General features: G+C 38.9%; 1 protein-coding gene across 1 annotated transcript in view; it reads right to left on the bottom strand.

Moving 5' to 3' along the window:
* Positions 1–14,347: 14,347 nt before the first annotated feature.
* LOC307254859 (contactin-associated protein-like 4) overlaps positions 14,348–19,031 on the bottom strand; it is a gene marked incomplete at both ends in the record, with an annotated part of 85,471 nt that continues 80,787 nt past the window's right edge. The window contains 3 exons of the mRNA XM_080033394.1: positions 14,348–14,544; positions 15,009–15,080; positions 15,847–16,062. Coding sequence (XP_079889520.1) covers positions 14,348–14,544; positions 15,009–15,080; positions 15,847–16,062 — 485 coding nt within the window. The remainder of the gene's footprint in view (positions 14,545–15,008; positions 15,081–15,846; positions 16,063–19,031) is intronic.

The following is a 19,031-nucleotide window of genomic DNA, read 5'->3' as shown; positions in this document are numbered from 1 at the left end:
TAACTTCATCAATGCTCTAAGCCCACAATAAGCACAACAATGACATTTGAATTAGAATGGATTGCTAGATTTATAAAACAATCTCTTATCAGTAGTAGTAGTATGGTCTGGTTTTGTGAGACTACAAAATGATTAACGGTAGTTTTGATTAATATGAAGGTAAACTCAGGGGAAAATGACATTTCTGGAGTTAAAGTTATAGTACGTAACTTCTGCCCCCGACCCCCATGAGGAATTCTGAGTAATTACAACAACACTGTCGGCACATCTACATGAGGTTTAATATGCTCCGTCTTTCATTAAACTTCCTTTTTTCACATTCATGTGATTTACATTTAACTGGTTGACAAGTGTTCCAATCAGACTAAAACACATTGGCCATATTTCAACACCACTACTGTCAAGTGTCGTAAAAAAGAGACAAACAAAATCGATCCTTTCTTAATTTTCTGACAAGTGTCACTGTCGCAGAGAGTTCAAAGCTTTGGAAAATATTAATCCATCACTTGCTTGGCTCCTTGGCCCCTCCGCTCTGACCTTGGGGGCCATGAACAGCGTCACTGATGTATTACCGGAGCAGAGACTGAATAATTACACGGAGGAGTTGAGGGAAACTGACACACAGCACAACGAGCTGGATGTTGCAATCACAGATTGGCATAAACACCGTATGTCATTTGAATCTTATTTACGCCTACAAATCGGATTCTGTGTGTGGTTAAGTGGAAGTGCTGATTGTGAGTTTAGAGGAAAACTAAATTAGATGTTTTGGGATGCGTTTATATTACTAAAAAATAAGCTGTGTGTGTTGTGTATAAAATTGTAATAGTTTTTGTTAGCCTGAGAGCAGAACAACTACTGATAACCAGCAATAGTCTCCAACAAGCTGTACAAAACCCCTTCCATCTTTCTTTCTAAGTTTCTGAACAATAGATGTGTTTGCAAGCGAGCAAGGAAACATTCAATTGCAGCGCTTCTCCATACATATTGATGTGACCTTCCTCCCCGAATGCAGAGGAAAGGAGAAGGAGCAGCAGCATATATATATATATATATATATATATATATTTTTGCTGCAGTTCAATCTGTCTGATGGTGGAATTAAACTGTGTTCTTCAGTCCCACCTGGCCCAGCCGGTTTCTACAGCTGTGCCTCCATGTCTGAACAAATGAACCGAACAAACACACCCTGAGTTATATATTTATTCATGGTTGCCTATAGTTTCTTATTCTCTGACATCTGCTCAAGTGATGCCACAGCTTTAGAAAGCTAGGACGAGACAGGGGGAAACAAAAATGGAAAATAATTCAAGTATGTAGAGCTTATAATTGTGATTCTTTAAGTCACCAAAACCAACTTGATATCATAACTTTTATTTTTTTTTTGATTCTGCTAAAGACAATTTATCTTTTAAAAAGATTATAACCTCATGCTCTATTTGCTCTCCCTTTTTTATTTTTATTAATTAAGACAAATCTATCTTCAAAGTTCCGTTCCTGAACATGATTATGGGGTTTACATCTGGCTTACTAAGTGATTTTCACTTTTGATCTTTATTCTTGTGTCACTGTGTTATGCATAAAATGTATGCCCACATATGGAAAATCTCTTAAACTCAGATCACTGGGCTACATGTAAGTCATCTTAATATGGCTGACATTTCTCCAAACGTATAAAATTAAAGCCACTATAACCAATATTATAAAATAACAATTTGAAAACAAGTGATCAAGTGGAAGGGGTTGCTTGTACAAAGATACACTACCTGAATCTACTGGTCTTGTCAGCTTTACAGAAAGTTCCAGCTCATTGTTTAGTCTTGTGGTCCATTTATTTTGATTCACTCTTTCAAATACTGCGTATTCAGGCATACAGAGGACAGCCGTTTGAAGTGAAAAAGCTTTTAAAGCCAACTGTACATAACCTGCTCAGTAAAACATCACAGACACAGCTAAAGACATGCTTGTGAACATAATGGAGCATTAAGCAGCTAAGGAGACATTTCCCTCAGGAGTTGGTAAAGACCAAAAACAGAGGTCAAAGAGAGCCAATAGTGGACTTACATTTGCAAGGTGGTCAGAAAGAGAAATGTGAATGCATGTTAATGTAATTCTGTTACATATGCAACAAGTTCGATTTCTTTAGTAGTTTTGGGGCATACAGTTTTGGCCTTTCAAATAGATAAGCACTCAGAATATTACACATCTAACCTCAAATCTCTGGTCCAACCTTGAATACTTTGAACCATAAAAACTTTCTATAAACCTTCCATCCTTTCCTTTCCTCAAGGCCAGGGCAATGATTGTTCACATTTAACTGTCCTTAGCACATGGGGTTCTAAAAATAATATCAATTTTGCACCACTAACACACATTTTAAATAAAAGTGCAGTGGGCCATTTCTGATAAAATAACGTTATAAGATCAAGTTCTCTATGCTTCTCTGCATACAGTATATCCTCTGGTGCAGTCCTCTGCAGAAGAATGAGCCAAACCCCCAAATTTACGAATGGAGCAATGAGACGGTCAAAACATGCCCAAAAGGGAACTTAATTCTCAGGTGTGTTTTTGTGATTTATATCCTGTTTTAAAGCTTCAGGATACTCAAGACAGGACAGATGTTCAATGAAACCACAGCTGTAGTAAACAAGCCACAGAGGACCTTGGTTTAAAAGCAATTACAACAGACACTGTCGTCATATAGAGGAAGCCTTTTGAGAGAGAATGAAAAAGGTCCTGTGTGATCAGGATATGAATAACCATCAGTGAAGCAGCTTCAAACAAGTTGTTACACTGTGTGCCAGAACTCAGGTGTATCTGGTTGGATTCATGCCAAAGACAAAATGAGAGAATTTCATGTTAACTCCAATAGTACTGGATGATAACAGTATTTGCTTTACAGAACTAGAACTGATCAACAGTGGATGCACTCATGGTTCTGAGTGCACAGATCACAACATGTATGTGACTCAAGCGTCCATAGAGACCCAGAAAAACAGAAAACATTACTTGGGGCTTTTATCACTAGCAATTGTGTTTTTCGGGGAAACATTATAATGCTCTTTCTGTAATACAAAACTATATTTGTACTAGACTTTTATTGGAACAAAGTACAGATCATCTGAAAATAAATCCAAAATTGTCCGTATATAGTGAATGCAGAAAACTCTGATCCACCGGCAAAAGGTATCTGTCCTTGTTTGCTAAAGTGTTGTACCGCGCAGATTTCCCACACACTTATTTTAAGTTACTGCAACACATCCAGTGTCCATCATCGGTCCAAACATTTGGAGTTGAAGAGGTGAGACCGGTCCTGCTGACGTCCTGGGAGATGGATTAAGCCGGGGGAGCGGTCTGAGGGATGAACTCTGACTGTTTGCAAACAGAATATCAATAAAACATGAGCTGTTTAGAGACTTTGTGTCCGCCTGATCGCTTTTTATTTATGGTGCTTCTTCTTCTGCATAATGTTGCTGAAGATGTAATCAGCGCAGCAGCAAAGACCAGTGATCTATGCCTGTGCTCTTATCTGATCACACTGGCTCTGGCTGGGGGCAGGGACGAGATGTAGCAATGTTCCTAATTAATAGTCTGTATAGTGCAGATGTTGCAGTGTCAAGAAACCAAGCACTGCTTCTGACCTCAGCACTTTAAGCCTTTTTTTCTCTTGCACTTATCGCCAATGGAGATAAGAGACAAAAGGTGATGTTGAAAAATGTTAGAGAGAAATTAATTCACTATCAAACGTCGAAGCCCCAAGGTGGCCAAGGTGAAGAGAATTGATATGTATCAGGAGGAATATTAAATAAGTTAGTGGAAGCATGCAGAGAGGAGACTGAGCAGGTGCTGAGGAGGTGGATAAATCTCCCTTCCCCCCTTCTGCGAGTTATACCCTCCATATTGTTTGGAGTGAAGCCCCCACAATCTAGGCTTATGGGCGCAGCCAGCGGGTAGGATCAGCCGATAGGAGTATTCGGTACGTTGTGGATGCCAATCGTACTCTCCACTTTATGCGTGGTTCAATCATCCTCTGTGGGCAAAGGCCAAAATCCAACTGCATTCTGATATAATGCGCCAGGGATTTCAGGGCTGGAGCCCAGAAGTTCTTGCAGTGGCCATATACTACTATCTATGTCCAAACTATAGAAGATATATTCTTTTTGCATTCTGAACTTGTGTTAGTTATTCCCTTTTTCTGTCCCTTATGATACATAAATAATACTGTACATGTCAGTGAAGGTGTATGGGGTCCCCTTAAAGTCACAATGCTACAAGAAGGAATAATAAGTCCTATAGGTGCACAATTTTTCAAGTCTGTTATTTTAGACATGCTTGTTCAACAGTGTTTTTTAAACATGACACAAACCTTTGCCACACACATTTCCCAGAAGGATTATGATGGATACAAACGGTAGGTCTGCAATGTAATTTGTAATCAGGTGTGTAGCAGCACTGCAGTCTCATCATCAGACCACTAATCAGGGAGAAGGCCGCTGGTAAAGTCTCCAGCCCACTACCAGAATGCATCAAGAAACTCCACATCCCCTCCTACCTTACCACTGATTGCTGCTGTTTCATCTGCGTGGATAGGTATTAATCAACTCTCTTCATTCTGGTGAGAGACCATTTATTCAAAACACTTGACACCAACCTTGAGCGGTCGGTGAGTTATATTCAATCAACATTCCAGTGAGCCGTGGAATGCGCTTGCCCACACGTTTCATTAGGGATGAGCAGAAATCCTAATGGTGTTTGGCTAATTTTCAATCATGCGAGCATGTGGTGACACTGATACAAAGTGATGACTCAAAAATGGCAGCAGATTTGTAGGAGACTCTTGAGGGGTTGTAATATAATCTGGGACAGGCACGTGAATTGAAGCGCTGTACTCAGGAAGAACTGAACCTGAAGTGTATCTGAACCCTAAGGAATGTCCTGTTAGCTAAAGAATACTTCCCCCATATGGAACCGGCGTTTTATCATTATAAAATGGCTATTATAATGTAAGGAAAGAGGTTTGTCTTGACTCACTCTTCACTTGGCCCAGCTGTCCTGATATTCCACACCCCACATTTTACATAGCGACATGGGGAATGACGCGTTTCGTACACTGTGTGAACAGAAATATAGTCTAATAGGTTGAAAGTCTTACCTGTACGCGAGTGCTTTCTGCAGGAGGTGGTGCATTAGAAAAGTCTATGGGACAGGGTCCCGGTCCGCATACGTCCCTCCCATCCAGAGTGTCCTCTTCTTGCCCAGAATATTTAGCTTCAGAGTCCGGTTTAAAGGCTAGGCTAGTTTTGTTGATAGCGCGCAGCATGTGGGCCTAGCAGCAGGCATGTTGAAAAACTATCTTGAAAACTGTAGCAAACGTAGCCGAGTGCGCGTTTCCTTCCCTCCGTTTTACAGTGAAACCGGAAACTATGTATACTTTAGAAAAAATCATTCATTGTGGAATCTAAATTGCGTCTGTAGGGGAGAACGGGGTAATTTGTCACACGGGTTGGTTGTCACAATCGTTATATCTCGGAACCAGAAGGCGCTGTCTATGAAATTTTGGTATGTAAATATCCAGAATTGGGATCAGAGGTCACCTACATAGTCTTCCTTGGAGTTAGACTGCTGAATTTGAGGTGAGACGACCGTTTGTGTTTTTCATGTCAAATTGAAAATATTTAGCTCCTCAGTATTTTTCTTCTAGTCTTTTACACAATGGGTTTATAACAAAACACTTGTTACCCATACAAAGTGTGAAGGGTAAACTATATTTTAGATTGTGGTTAGCAAGCTAATTAGTTGTCAGATGGTTGTTGGCCTTGATGCTAGCAAGAAATTCAAGTAGGGGTTGATCGTCACATTTTTTGTGGGGTTGGTTGTCACATGTTATCTCAAGGCTGCAGCCAGAAAAGGAACCCAAAAAACGAAATAAATTGTCAAGCTGTATTCTCACTGACACCCCAGAGAAGGAAAGAATAGAGCAGGAAAAGGCAGCTAGCATGCAAAAGAAAAAAGGGCAACAAAATCAAAACAACCCAGTGCATCCCAAACTAGACCAGCTGCCAGTTATGTAGGCCTATTTTTCAACTTGACAATGCAATTAAACTTTCAAATTTAGTTCTACTTTCTTGCCTTCTTTTTAAGATTATTCCCATTAAGATAACTTTGTGACAAACAACCCCATTGTGTTTGACAACCGACCCCTTGATGGGGTTGGTTGTCACAATGTGTAAGGGTGTCTTTGATGATTAATTTCTTCTTTATTACAATAAGATAGAAAAAGTGAGGGGTATATATTTCAAGCCAACACCTTAAGCTTCAATTTAATGTAGGAATGACTATTGAAAGATGTTTAGGTGATAAGCAATTCTCACTAGAGTAAAAAGTGTGCCTACTTACCCCGTTCTCCCCTATTTGTCGAGGTATCGCCCACAACTGTATTTGGAAGTTGTTGTTTACTCTCATCAGTCAGACAGACGCTATGGACGAGACTACAAGGGAAATGTGGGCGGGGCCTAGGAGGACTGCGAGCGCAGTGCATTGTGGTAGTAGGAGGATTTCTGACTTTAGAGTCAGAGACAGCCAGAGAGACCAAAAAAACACTCTTTTTGCCTTTTCTCAGGCTAGGATCAACCGATTTCTAAAATTTTTGCACATTTATACTACATAGGAGCATAGAGTTCAATACACCTTCATGGTTCCACCTTGGGAGTACTTCTTTAACATGACTGGAATCAGAGGAAAATAAGTGAGCAATGACATGCATGTATTCAACGGGTGGTCCGCTTTTTAAAAATTTCAAAGAGCTAATCAAAAAATTTGCTCTCCATGTCAAGTAGACATGGTTTAATTTGTAGATGGATTATCAGATGAAAAGTCCCAGACAGTCAAACAGCAGCAGGCTCAAATTCCCTCTGTTATTAACATTCAACCCATTCATTTATTTTAGCACCATTAGACATTCTTCATTATAACAAAACAATGAAAAAGGAGCGATTTTAAACCTGAATGTCAAAATGTCTGTATCTAAAATTACTGGGGATAATAAAAACTGAAAAAAGAGAAAGATCCTATGAATTTCATAACACATATCTGTTAAGGCATTGCCTGGGTGAAAGAATTTTCCTTTGCATATTTGGGCTTTTTCAGTTTAATGCCTCGGGAGCTACAGATGGGAGGCTTGAATGATTCCTACTGGGTATATAAAATGCCTGGATATCATGAGATTGCAGCAGTCTTTATCATCTGATGAGGTCCAGAGGGAGAAAGAAGTGTACAGGTGAAACTCGAAAAATTAGAATATCGTGCAAAAGTTCATTTATTTCAGAAATTCAACCTAAATGGTGAGACTAATATATTATATAGACTCATTACATTCAAAGTGAGATATTTCAAACCTTTATTTGTTATAATTGTGATTATTATGGCTTACAGCTTATGAAAACCCCAAATTCAAAATCTCAGAAAATTTGAATATTACATAAAATCAATAAAAAAATTATTTTAAATACAGAAATGTCGGCCCTCTAGAAAGTATAATCATGCATATGTACTAAGTACTTGGTTTGGGCCACCTTTGCACGAATGATTGCCTAAATGCGGCGTGGCATGGATGCTATCAGCCTGTCTGTGACATGAGGTGTTATGGAAGCCCAGGTTGCTTTGATAGTGGCCTTCAGCTCGTCTGTATTGTTGGGTCTGGTGTGTATCATCTTCCTCTTGACAATAGTCCGTAGTTTCTCTATTGGGTTCAGGTCAGGAGAGTTGTCTGGCCAATCAACACAGTAATACCATGGTCAGTCAACCAGTTACTTGTGGTTTTGGCACTGTGGACAGGTGTCAAGTCTCGCTGGAAAAAGTAATTCAGCATCTCCATAAAGCTTGTCAACAGACAGGAGCATTAAGTGCTCTAAAATCTCCTGGTAGACAGCTGTGGTGACTTTGGACTTGATAACACAGTGGACCAACACCATCAGATGACATGGTGCCTCAAATCATCACTGACTGTTGAAACTTGACAGTGGTCTTCAAGCCCCTTGGATTTTGTGCTCCTCCCCTCTTCCTCTAGACTGTGGGACCTTGATTTCCAAATGAAACATTTAATTTGGATCAGTGATAATTTGAGGTATCATGAAATCTGCTACTGTTGGTCCACTGTGTTATCAAGTCCAAAGTCACCACAGCCATCTACCAGAAGATTTTAGAGCACTTCATGCTTCTGTCTGTTGACAAGCTTTATGGAGATGACAATTTCCCTTTCCAGCTAGACTTGGCACCTGCCCACAGTACCATAAACCACCGGTAACTGGTTGACTGACCATGGTATTACTGTGCATGAATGGCCAGACCACTCTCCTGACCTGAACTCCATAGAGAAACTATGGACTATTGTCAAGAGGAAGATGATACACACCAGACCCAACAATACAGATGAGCTGAAGGCCACATCAAAGCAACTTGGGCTTCCATAACACCTCAGCAGTGCCACAGGCTGATAGCATCCATGCCACGCCGCATTTAGGCAATAATTCATGCAAAAGGGGCCCAAACCATGAGTACTTAGTACATATGCATGATTATACTTTCTAGAGGACCGACATTTCTGTATTTAAAACCCTTTTTTTATTGATTTTATGTAATATTCTAATTTTCTGAGATTTTGAATTTGGGGTTTTTATAAACTGTAAGCCATAATAATCACAATTATACAAGTTAAAGGCTTCACATATCTCACTTTGCATGTAATGAGTCTGTATAAGATATTATTTTCACCTATAAAGTTGAATTACTGAAATAAATGAACTTTTGCATGATATTCAAATTTTTCGAGTTTCACATGTATACTAACCACAGGAGAGATGAGAGAATTAACAAACACTTCAACAGATTGTTTACCCCTCTGAGGCTATGTGTTGTCATGCGAGAACACATAGGGTACTGTGGGATATATTTAAACATCCGCTATTGCCACTGGACAAAAACATCTAGTGTACACGGCCTAGGCTCTGTAAACCAGCACAGGGGGCCAACAGAGCCGAGTATTAACCCCCTTTTTTTTCAGCACGCACAAGCTACGTTCATGTTGTGGATCTTGAGGAAGTCTTCACTGATATTGAAAAAACATTTTTTTGACAACAAGCATTCTCGGGAATCGTTGACTCCGCCTTTAATACTACCATCACAAATTATGAGACCGTGTATTGTGGGCAACTTATTAATTCTGTCAAATCATTCATCCCACTCAGTGTCTCCTGCAGTCACATATTATTCTTTATCATGAGATCTCAGCACATATTACAGAAGGCATTAGAAAAGCTGTGGTCTACTGCATAAAAGTGGAATTAAGATATCCAGGATGATTGATAAAGCCAGCCTTGACAAAGCCTAGCCTGGGCACTTTGGATTAGTCAGTTGCATAAATGCCAATCCAGGATGAAAAGGGGCTGCTTTGTCAAGCCAGGTGTAGGTAATTCTGTTAAGTGCCAGCCCACAGCTTTCAGAAGTAGTCCCAGAGATCGAACACAGATTTACTGATGTAAAAATCCCACAATGCCTTGCTAGTTTAAACCATAAGTGAGGGGGCAGTTCATTTCATACAGCAGATGTATTCTCTGCAAACTGATCTTCATGTCCCTGTATTGTTTAAATATAAACTAGTTGACAGTGAGCAGTCTGCAGGTGCATCTAAAAAAATAGAATATCATGGAAAGTCCATTCAAAAAGTGAAACTTTCATAGATTACTAAGTGAAATATGTCAGGCCTTTTTTTGGATGATTGATTGATCATGGAATAATAAATCCAGTATCTCAAATTATTTGAATATTACATACAATCAGAAAAAGGATTTAAAATACAGAAATGTTGACCTTCTGAAAATTATGTTTATTCTAGATTAATTTAACTTCATGTGTAATGAATCTAGAATATATTTCAGTTTCACTTTTTGAATTAAATTACAGAAAAAAGGAAATTTTCATTGATATTGAATTTCGTTTTAGATGCACCTCGATATAGTTATAAGTACAAAGTGAGTTTATTTGACCCACATTTGCAACGTCATCTGCCATTGATAATCAATTGTATAAATATAGCCTGTAGTATGAACAGACTATCACATACATTATTATAATTTATATCATTTAATCTTAATGTAATTATAATTAAGTTAATTAAAAATGGTTCAGGTTTAAATAAAAAATAACTATTTAACTAAATGAGAATGCAGTCTTTTATGTGGTACCTTAAAACAGGTGAATGAAAATAAAGCAGTACACAGAAGATCATGGAATAACTGTTAAACACTTTGATTTCAGATCGGAGTGACAGCTGACTGAGCCAATCAGGCAACAGAATAAGTGTATCTAAATCTCCATGGTAACGTATGTCCCTCCGCTTTTATGCAACCGGATCATGGCTAACGCAAGCCAGGATAACCGAAATATCCTAGGTTAATCCCTTATTTTAGTTTTATGCAACAGGCCCCTGAGGTCAGAAAAGTAGAGTAAAGGGTGAGGAAACACATATATCTGGGAACACACCATATGTCCACTTCATTTAGTGTGATGATACTCAGTTCAAATGACCCAATGAATGGGATTTTAAGTACCTGTGGGACATATGGAGAACATTATATGAGAAGAGTTAATGATCGTTTCCCCTAATTTCAGCTACAATAGACGCTCCTATCAGACCTGTGCTCCCCATGGTTCCATTAACAGATAATTAGATGCCATCTTACTCTACAACATCTCAACTTTCAGTCTGTCAACCTCAAAGTGGGAGGTTTTATCAACCCCTTGCAGATAATAGGCAAACAGAGTTAATTGCTTTATCAAAGTATTTAGGCCACTAGTGCTAATATTACTAACATATTTGGTCATTGTGCCCGAGTTGGCTATACAGACATACCTTTTAAAGCTATAGTGCGTAACCCTTTTCACATATACAAATGTTGGTTACATTTAAGCCATCGCCAAACGAATTGAAACAAAGTTGATTACGCCTTTAAGCTCCACAAAACTCTCTCTGTATTTTTCAGTACGGCAGCATTTACAAACAGGTGTCGCCCCCTGACACTGGCACAGTTGCTCAGGAAAATCCCAAGATGCACCAAAGAAATGTTTCAATTGTTGATTCCACTGCTAAGAAAAAACCCAGATATGGAATAAAACCCATGCGTGATCACCAAAGACTTACCTCATGTACAGTAAATGTGCCAAGAGTCTTCGTGTATACTCAGAATTACTCATGGGGGCTTACAGAAGTTTCACACGATACGTTTAAACATCAGCATTTTAAAATTGTCGTCGTGAGGATGTTAGCATTCTGACATAAGCATTTAGCCTATAAGTAGAGTCTCAAAGAGCTGCCGAAATGGCTGCAGAATTTTTGTAAGAAAGTGGATTGTGCCTCTGGACTGCAGCTCCTCCATTTCCTGCCTCTATATTCAGGGCAGATTCACAGTTTATGTCCAATGCAGAGCTGTGAACAACTAATATTGATTGGGGGGAAATGTAATTGAAGTTTCCCCTATAAGGATTTAGAACTTGTTTACTTGGTTTGATTGTGTTTATTTTATGCACTCACTAAATGTGAGTTTAGTACTTTGGCATTAGTAGATTTGCTTCTGCTTATACGCTATCTGTGTTTCCAGTGTCAGTGTCAGCTGTGTTCTGAATCAGTCTTTAACCTCGGACTTTTGGAATTGGGAAGACATGTCGTCATGAAAAATTACTTTGACATTTCCATCTCTTGGATGTTTGTGTTTTAGTCTTTTAGTCAGCCATCTTTATCTCCACTCTGCAGAAAGAGCATATTAATACCCATCAACACTGCCATGTAATGCATAAAGAGAAGCCCTCTGAAAGTTAAACAGGAACAACAATCTGTGATGTAAATTTATGTTAATTTAATTTGCTCTAGAGAGGGAAAAATTTTGCTGGGTTTCAGCTTCATTTAACATGGAAACAAAACACCTCAGCTGCGTCTTAACACTGTTTTTCCACCCCATTTTCTGCTACAGTAATAATCTCTTTATCTGAAAACATTTAATTTAGCATGCAATTCAAGTTTACTTCAAGGCCATTCGTGATGATTGTGGGTGAATCAAAATAAATGCAGGTCAAAATGTAAAGAAACTTACTTAGTATATTGTGGCAACATTAAAAAAAAAAAGTTTCACCAGCGGACTTCTGCCAAAAACAAACTGGACATCACTGCACACAACACCTAAGAGAGATAGGGAGGGAGTGGTTAACTGTTGTGACAGCTAACAGAACAGCTTGTCTAAAACCCTCAGTTCGACCCGAGAAAAATCTATTAACCCTTTAACCTCTTTAGAAACCAGAGAATGAAGCCTGCAGAATACTTCACAGAGTCTGATCTACTTCCAGTAACTAGACCTACAGTAACAACAAGCAGCTGTTACAATTACTCCTTTTCAATAGCGGTATTTTTCTGCAACTTTTTCAAGTATTTCAAGAAATAGACAATCTCGGAAGTTTCAGGTAAAATCAATCACATTTCCAGTATTTGAGAAAAAAAAATCTGTTTTACTATTATAGAGCAGTGAGTTTGAAGTTAACCAAACCATGAAATGGAGAAATGGCTAGATAGTTTGAAAGAAAATGACTCAGTCACTAACATTTTAGATTATTCACAAGCACAGCATTTATACATTATCGAAATGAAAGCTTGTTTATTTCCCTTGTCAGCAGAACTTAACCCACTGCTAGGAAAAATCGAGCAGGACTTAAATGTTCATTAAAACAGCAGCAAGTTTTAAGGCAACTGCCACAAATAGACTCCAATGTGGAACTGGAATTATAGCCGAAGCTGCCATATGTATAAAGTTTGATAACGATACATTGATTTGTGAGAGGATATAGAGCCACCGTAGTTTAAATGTATTAACACTAGCAGCTCTGTTGAGAGTAATGTCTCGGCACATAACTGCTCAGTGTGTTTGATTTCCTTCTTTATCTTGTAGAAGGACATCTGTAGTGCCAAGCGGTCATCGCTCTAGTGATTTAACTGCAGTTCTTGACAATCAAACTGTCTCTATGGTATGTCTTAAGCTTGAGGCTCCTTCCAATGTCCATGCACAGTGGCAAGTGTGGCTCTCTTGAAATAAACAAAGACATATAAAATGCATTGCCTTATTTTTTTGCACCATGGGAATTGTTCAGAGAAATAACTACTGGACAGCAGGAGCTTAGCAGATGCTTTCCTGAACCGTATGTTGTTATTGTGTGGGATTATTCTGGTAAAAAAAAAACATTGTTTGTAACATAAAAAAACATTTTGAAGACCGAGATAGAAGAAATTTGAAAGAAAGAAAGATGCAATTTCCCCCCACAAAAAATCCCACGCACATAGCATCCAAAGTATTGAAGAGGCAGTGAGGAATAAATATCCAATATTAATATTTGGATTGCTTGTTTTCAGTGCACACTTGATGGCTCATTCTCTTCAATTATTTCTGTTTCCCGTTCTGATTATACCTCTGCAGGTAAAAAACAGATAAGTGCTGCGGGTAAAAACTTATTAAATGACTGCAGAGTGAACAAAGTGACATAATGAGTTGTATAGACCGTGCTGCTTGAAAGCTAACTGTGAAAGCTACTTTTGGTGTGGGCTGCTCACTGCAGGTGGTACAGGCAAGACGTAAAAGGAAAAAACAATATCTTCTTGTAAAGCCTTTTTTATCATGATATGGAGAAAAAGCACAGCATGTAATAAAAGTTGACTTACTCAAAGACAAAGCATGGACGTTTTTAGAGTGACTTTAATTTTGTATTCATATATACACAGCGAGTGTTCTTTTCATTTATGACAAATGGATTTTGGTCGATTCTGGGGGCGCGCTTTCGATTGAGCTATTATGTGTAGCGGTGAAACACATTTGTCAACCTCCCAGTCAACTGTAATTCATCTTACTCATATTTTGAAACATACTGTATGGCTCTGACATCTCAAATTCACAGAAAGTTTTTTTTTATCATCCTTGTAGAAAAAGTGCTTTTTACAAATTAACACAAAGTCCAAAAGTCTAGTTGAGTTGTGTTTTGAGCATCACATCTATTTTCTTTTCATTAAATAATTTTAAACATTTCAATATGGCGGAGAAATATTATCATAAGCACACAAATAACCATTTACATGTTAAGATATTTACATCGTCAAAATGACAGCAGAAAGGAAATAAATAAAAAAATCATATAGTGTTCTGTTTTTGACGTCACATCTAGTGACCAGTTGTACCAGTTGTAGAGGGGCTCTATGTGTATCGCAAAGCACTGAGTTCTTAGTAATTCATCCCGCTCCGTCCACACAAGTCGGGGGCTCCTGCTAAATGAAATACTCCTTTCGGTTTTCCCCGAGAGCGCTCTGAGAGTCCGCCTGGCTGCTGTATGGTAACTCGTGGCTGTCTTCAGGCTGCACTGCTTTGACGTCCTGTTTTCGATATGTTTCAGTCCTGTTGCACATGAACCTGGCCATTATCCCCAATGCAGACGCGGTGACGAATATCACAACGGCGATCACCCCTATAATCACAGAAACACACAAAATGACTCACCTAGTTATTGTCGGCTTTTTTCTGCAGCCTAATCTCTTGAAGGAATAGTTCATTTTGGAAAATCAACATCAATATTGATAGGAAGTTCAATACCAATGTCATGTTTGAGTGTTAAAGTTGGCTTGTGGACTGTTTGACCTCTAGTTGTGCTATGCAGCAGTTTTTCAGTTAGTGGTTTTTATCTTGTGTTAATGAATCACTAAAGCTTCTAGTTGTATTTGTCAAGTAAACAAAAATTTGGGACACAGGTGACTGAGTTGAAGGCTGCGTAAAATCTTCAAAAATCTTTTTGTCAGTGAAGGTTTCCATGTGAATTCAGACCCAAAATCTCATCATTAAAGGGTCAACCCATTATTTTTTACTGCTTCTTCAGCTTACAAGGTACATTTTTTTTCCCAATACATTTTTAATGAATGGTTCTCATTGAATTACCTCCGATTAGAGCCGAGTCACTCCTGATAGCGTTGACTAAAGGTTGACCTGGGTCCACTGAACCAGGTTGGTCTGTAAACAGAGTGATGAAAAGGAGATAAAATACAGAACATTGTCAGAAAAAATGTTCCAGACAAAAAAGAAAGAAGAAAAATGAGGTAAAGGAGTGAATATGGACAGACGAGGAGAAGGTAGAGTCGGTGTGAGAACCATCCATCAGTGCAGACTGTGCAGCCCGGCCTCAGAGGACTTAGCGTTTAGCTTGTCTGACTAATCTCATCTGTGGTAGAGCCATCACTCTGTCTTCTTACCGAGGAGGATGGTTAATGAGCCCAATAAAAAAGTCTAACGAACGCCCTAAGAATAATATTCAAGACATACAGGATGGATTCCCACATCGGGAGAGGGTGGGGTGGTTACCCAATGAGATATAATATGCATATAGAAGTGGACATGATAGGCTGAGGCTGCGCTCCAATACCCATACTTCCCGGCTATTTAGTATGGTAGGAAAATATTAAGGATGCCCCAATACATGTGGTAAAATGCAACATGCTGAAAAGTACCCAGATGTCCAACTACATCTGGGAATGTTTCCTCTGTACTGCCCAGAGGAAGTTAAGTCACATCAACAGAGCCTCCGTGTGAAAACAACCAGCAATGCAAAGGATGTACAAGCAAGATTCAAGTTCAAGGCATGATGTTATGATGAAATAAATAAGTTAGAGTATGTCCCATTTGTGTGCCTACTGTGTGCTTACTACATACTTTATGATCAGTATGTAGAATAGTTAAAAAGAAAGATAAAGCAATTTCAAAACATGTCTGCTCGTTGTACCTGAAAAAGAGTGTGTGGTTCCTGCTGCGTAGGGATTGGCCGGAATGGAGGAAGCACAGCTGGACTGGGCCAATCGGCCGCTGACGATAACAGGGCTGTCAGGGTGAAGCAGAGCAGCTTTCAGAGGACTGATGGAGTTAAAGCCAACTCCTGACAGACAGCCGGTGAAGCCAAGAGAGGCCAAGCCGGCCAGCTCTGCATCCAGACCATCCAAATCTGAACACACAGAAAAGAGAGACTGAGTTGGAATACACATATGTTATCAGCAAGGTCCAATTACACACACCAAATACAGCAAACATGTATCTTGATGAGACCATGGTTGCAATGACAAGTGGTATCTATATCTTTGTCTTTAAAATGAGTTTCCCCAGCACATTTTCCAAATAAAATACGGATAGTGTATAAACAGTATATGCATGCCAACTGCAGTACGGTTAAAAGGACTATGAGGAACTTAAAGTTGTTGTTGTTACTTGGGACAAAAGCGGTAGTGTTTTTAGGGCACCAGCGCCCGCTGTACCAAAGATCTTTGCCAGTGTGTGCCGGCAATGTGTGCATTTGTTTAGGAAGCGACTGAAAGAGAGACCTAATGTAATGTATAATGTAATGTAATTATATTTGATTATGCAAGATTAATAATTGTAATGTGACAATGGTGATGCAAAGTAAACTGTTTTAGAACTGTCGGGAAACACAGGATGTTCCTGTATGACTGCTGTTATACAGTGCTGCTGTTTTGTCCGAGTTGGTTGGGATTCTGACCCGTAAAAAGGCATTAATTATTACTATATAAAAAAAACATTATTTTCACTGTTGGTCTTGTTTGCTGTTAGAGCTCATTCATGATCATCAGAGGAACAATGTGACTGTTTCATAAACATTAAAAAAGTTCCTTGTAGTTTGTTTAAAGTATTGGAAGGTAAGGCAACTGAAACCTTGACTAAGAAAACAAAGCAGAAACTGTTCGTCTGAAATAAATTGACATGTTCAGCATCAAAGTCAAACACGTAATGTTCTGTACACTTGCTGTTTGTCGTGCTACAGTACATAAAGGCACGCTAGTTTCTGTATGGGCACTTACTATTGGCAACTGGCATAAATCAAGTCGTGCAGAATCAGACTTGCTGCATAAAGCTTTTTACTGCAAAGTAATAACTCGAGGAGACCCGAAATGTACAAAACAAAAGTGCTGGTTCAAACAAACCACACAACAGCTAGTTTTCTATTTTTAAAGTCCAGTAATGGTGGTGCTAGAGGGGAGGCAGGCGGGTCATTAAAATTGAAAGGATTTATTCCTTTTGGTGCACGAATACGCTCGGCAAACTTCTTGGTACTTTGCCTTTTACAACATTATTTTCTTTTGTACAAGTGCAGTTTTTTGGTCTATAAGTATTGTGAGAGGAAAAGATCAAAAGGGCCAACAAACCATCAGAATTCAATCTATGGTGGCTGTGAGTTTCCTCAGCAAAGTTCATAAGAGGTTGGCCATTAGTTTTCAAATACTGTAGCCTAATCACAAACAAAAGTGTTGGCCAAATGGAGTTCTGACCCAATCATGGTCATACACTAACACAATACACTGCAGTTCCGCTATTTGCAACACCTGCCTTAAAACAGCAGGTCGCTTGCTTTTCAGCATCTGTTTTTGACAGTTTTATGGGTAAAACTTTCTCTGTGAAGAAACAACCACTTGTGACTAACATACTCACAACAGCATTTATGTGACAGCATGTACTAAATGAAGCTTTTAGCAGCTATAAATGTCAGTGTGAACTGCAATCATTTCAGCAGGGCATTTTGATTGCAGAGCACATCATTGCCAGTCATCTACGTTATTACCGGAGACGAACAACTTTTCAACAAAATAAATGGGAAGCTGCAGAGTGGCCTGGCTGGAGAGGGCTTTTATCGGCTGTATATTTTATCAGCCTCTTATTAAGTTTTTTAATTGAATGTGATCCTTTGAGCAGCGGGAAATAATTTGACTTTGAATTATAAATCTCCTAACATGTGTTTATCTATTGAGCAGCCTGTGAGATAGGGGGCAAATTATTAAGATGGAAGACAATGACACAAAAAACCTTTAAGGAGAAGATTAAGTTTTAGATGCTTATTACTGCAATCATAATAAGTCTCCATAGTTTAAGTCTAGGCTGTTTCTCCATGTCTCCCAATTAGCCTTTTTTAGAATAAATTAAGTCAAGCAGGGGAGTTTGTCTCTGAAGTAAAAACTGATGTGCTTTACCAAGCATGCATGCGCAAATCTATACATTTTATTATTATTAATATTAATGAGTCAATTTATTGAACATGTCATGTTACTCACAGAGAATAAAAGTCCAATGTACTGCCATCAGTGTCTATGATAAATAGCTTTATTACGTAGTCAGTCAAATATGTCGTATTTTTGATACTCTATATAGTCAAAACAAAAGCAAATACATTTTGAACCAAACAACTATAATGAATAATATATTATAATATGTAAAAGTCATAAAACTACTATAGTCATGGCAATATTGAATTGAATTGAATGTGCAGAAGAGTTTGCGCTTCCACTGAAAAGGAATTAGAAATGTGTGCGAGGTGTCAAACCCCATGCTGGCAGCATTGGCCTCTTATCCATGAACTGGAGATTACTGTCCACCTCCGCCCAGCTGCTGCCTTTTACTTCCACCTCTCTCTCAGTCACTATCTCATTCCCTCTCTCTCCCTCTCTCTCTCTCTCACACTCTCTTCTCTCTCTGTCCATCCCTGGTCCATTAGTTAGGCTGATGGATGACAGTGTTGGCAGCGAGTGACAGTATATCAACTATCTTGCTGCCTCTCTGATACTGATATGACCGCCTGAGTCTTCTGGCTCCGCAGAGGGAAGGCTGGGTCACGTACTTACATGGCCTGGGTTAACACTATCAGCACCAACAAAATATAGTCAAACAAAACAGACTCCAGCATCAATTTGTACCTGTTTCTTACAGGTGCACGTCATGTTGGTTCAAGTAGGGTATGAGACCCAATTAGTATGTCATCGTCAAAACTCTGTTAATAAGTAAAAGTAAATATTCCAGTAGTTACATTAATAGGAAAATCGGCACCCTGATTGGATAGCAGTATGGTACACACTGGACCAATGTGTTCTAGGATACGCTCCAGCTTCGAAGCAGCCACAACAAGATGAGTGG

Source organism: Ammodytes marinus (genome assembly GCF_949987685.1).
Source record: "Ammodytes marinus genome assembly, chromosome: 8".
NCBI lineage: Eukaryota > Metazoa > Chordata > Actinopteri > Uranoscopiformes > Ammodytidae > Ammodytes > Ammodytes marinus.
The sequence above is the reverse complement of the archived record's forward strand: the minus strand, read 5'-3'. Positions and strand labels throughout refer to the sequence as shown.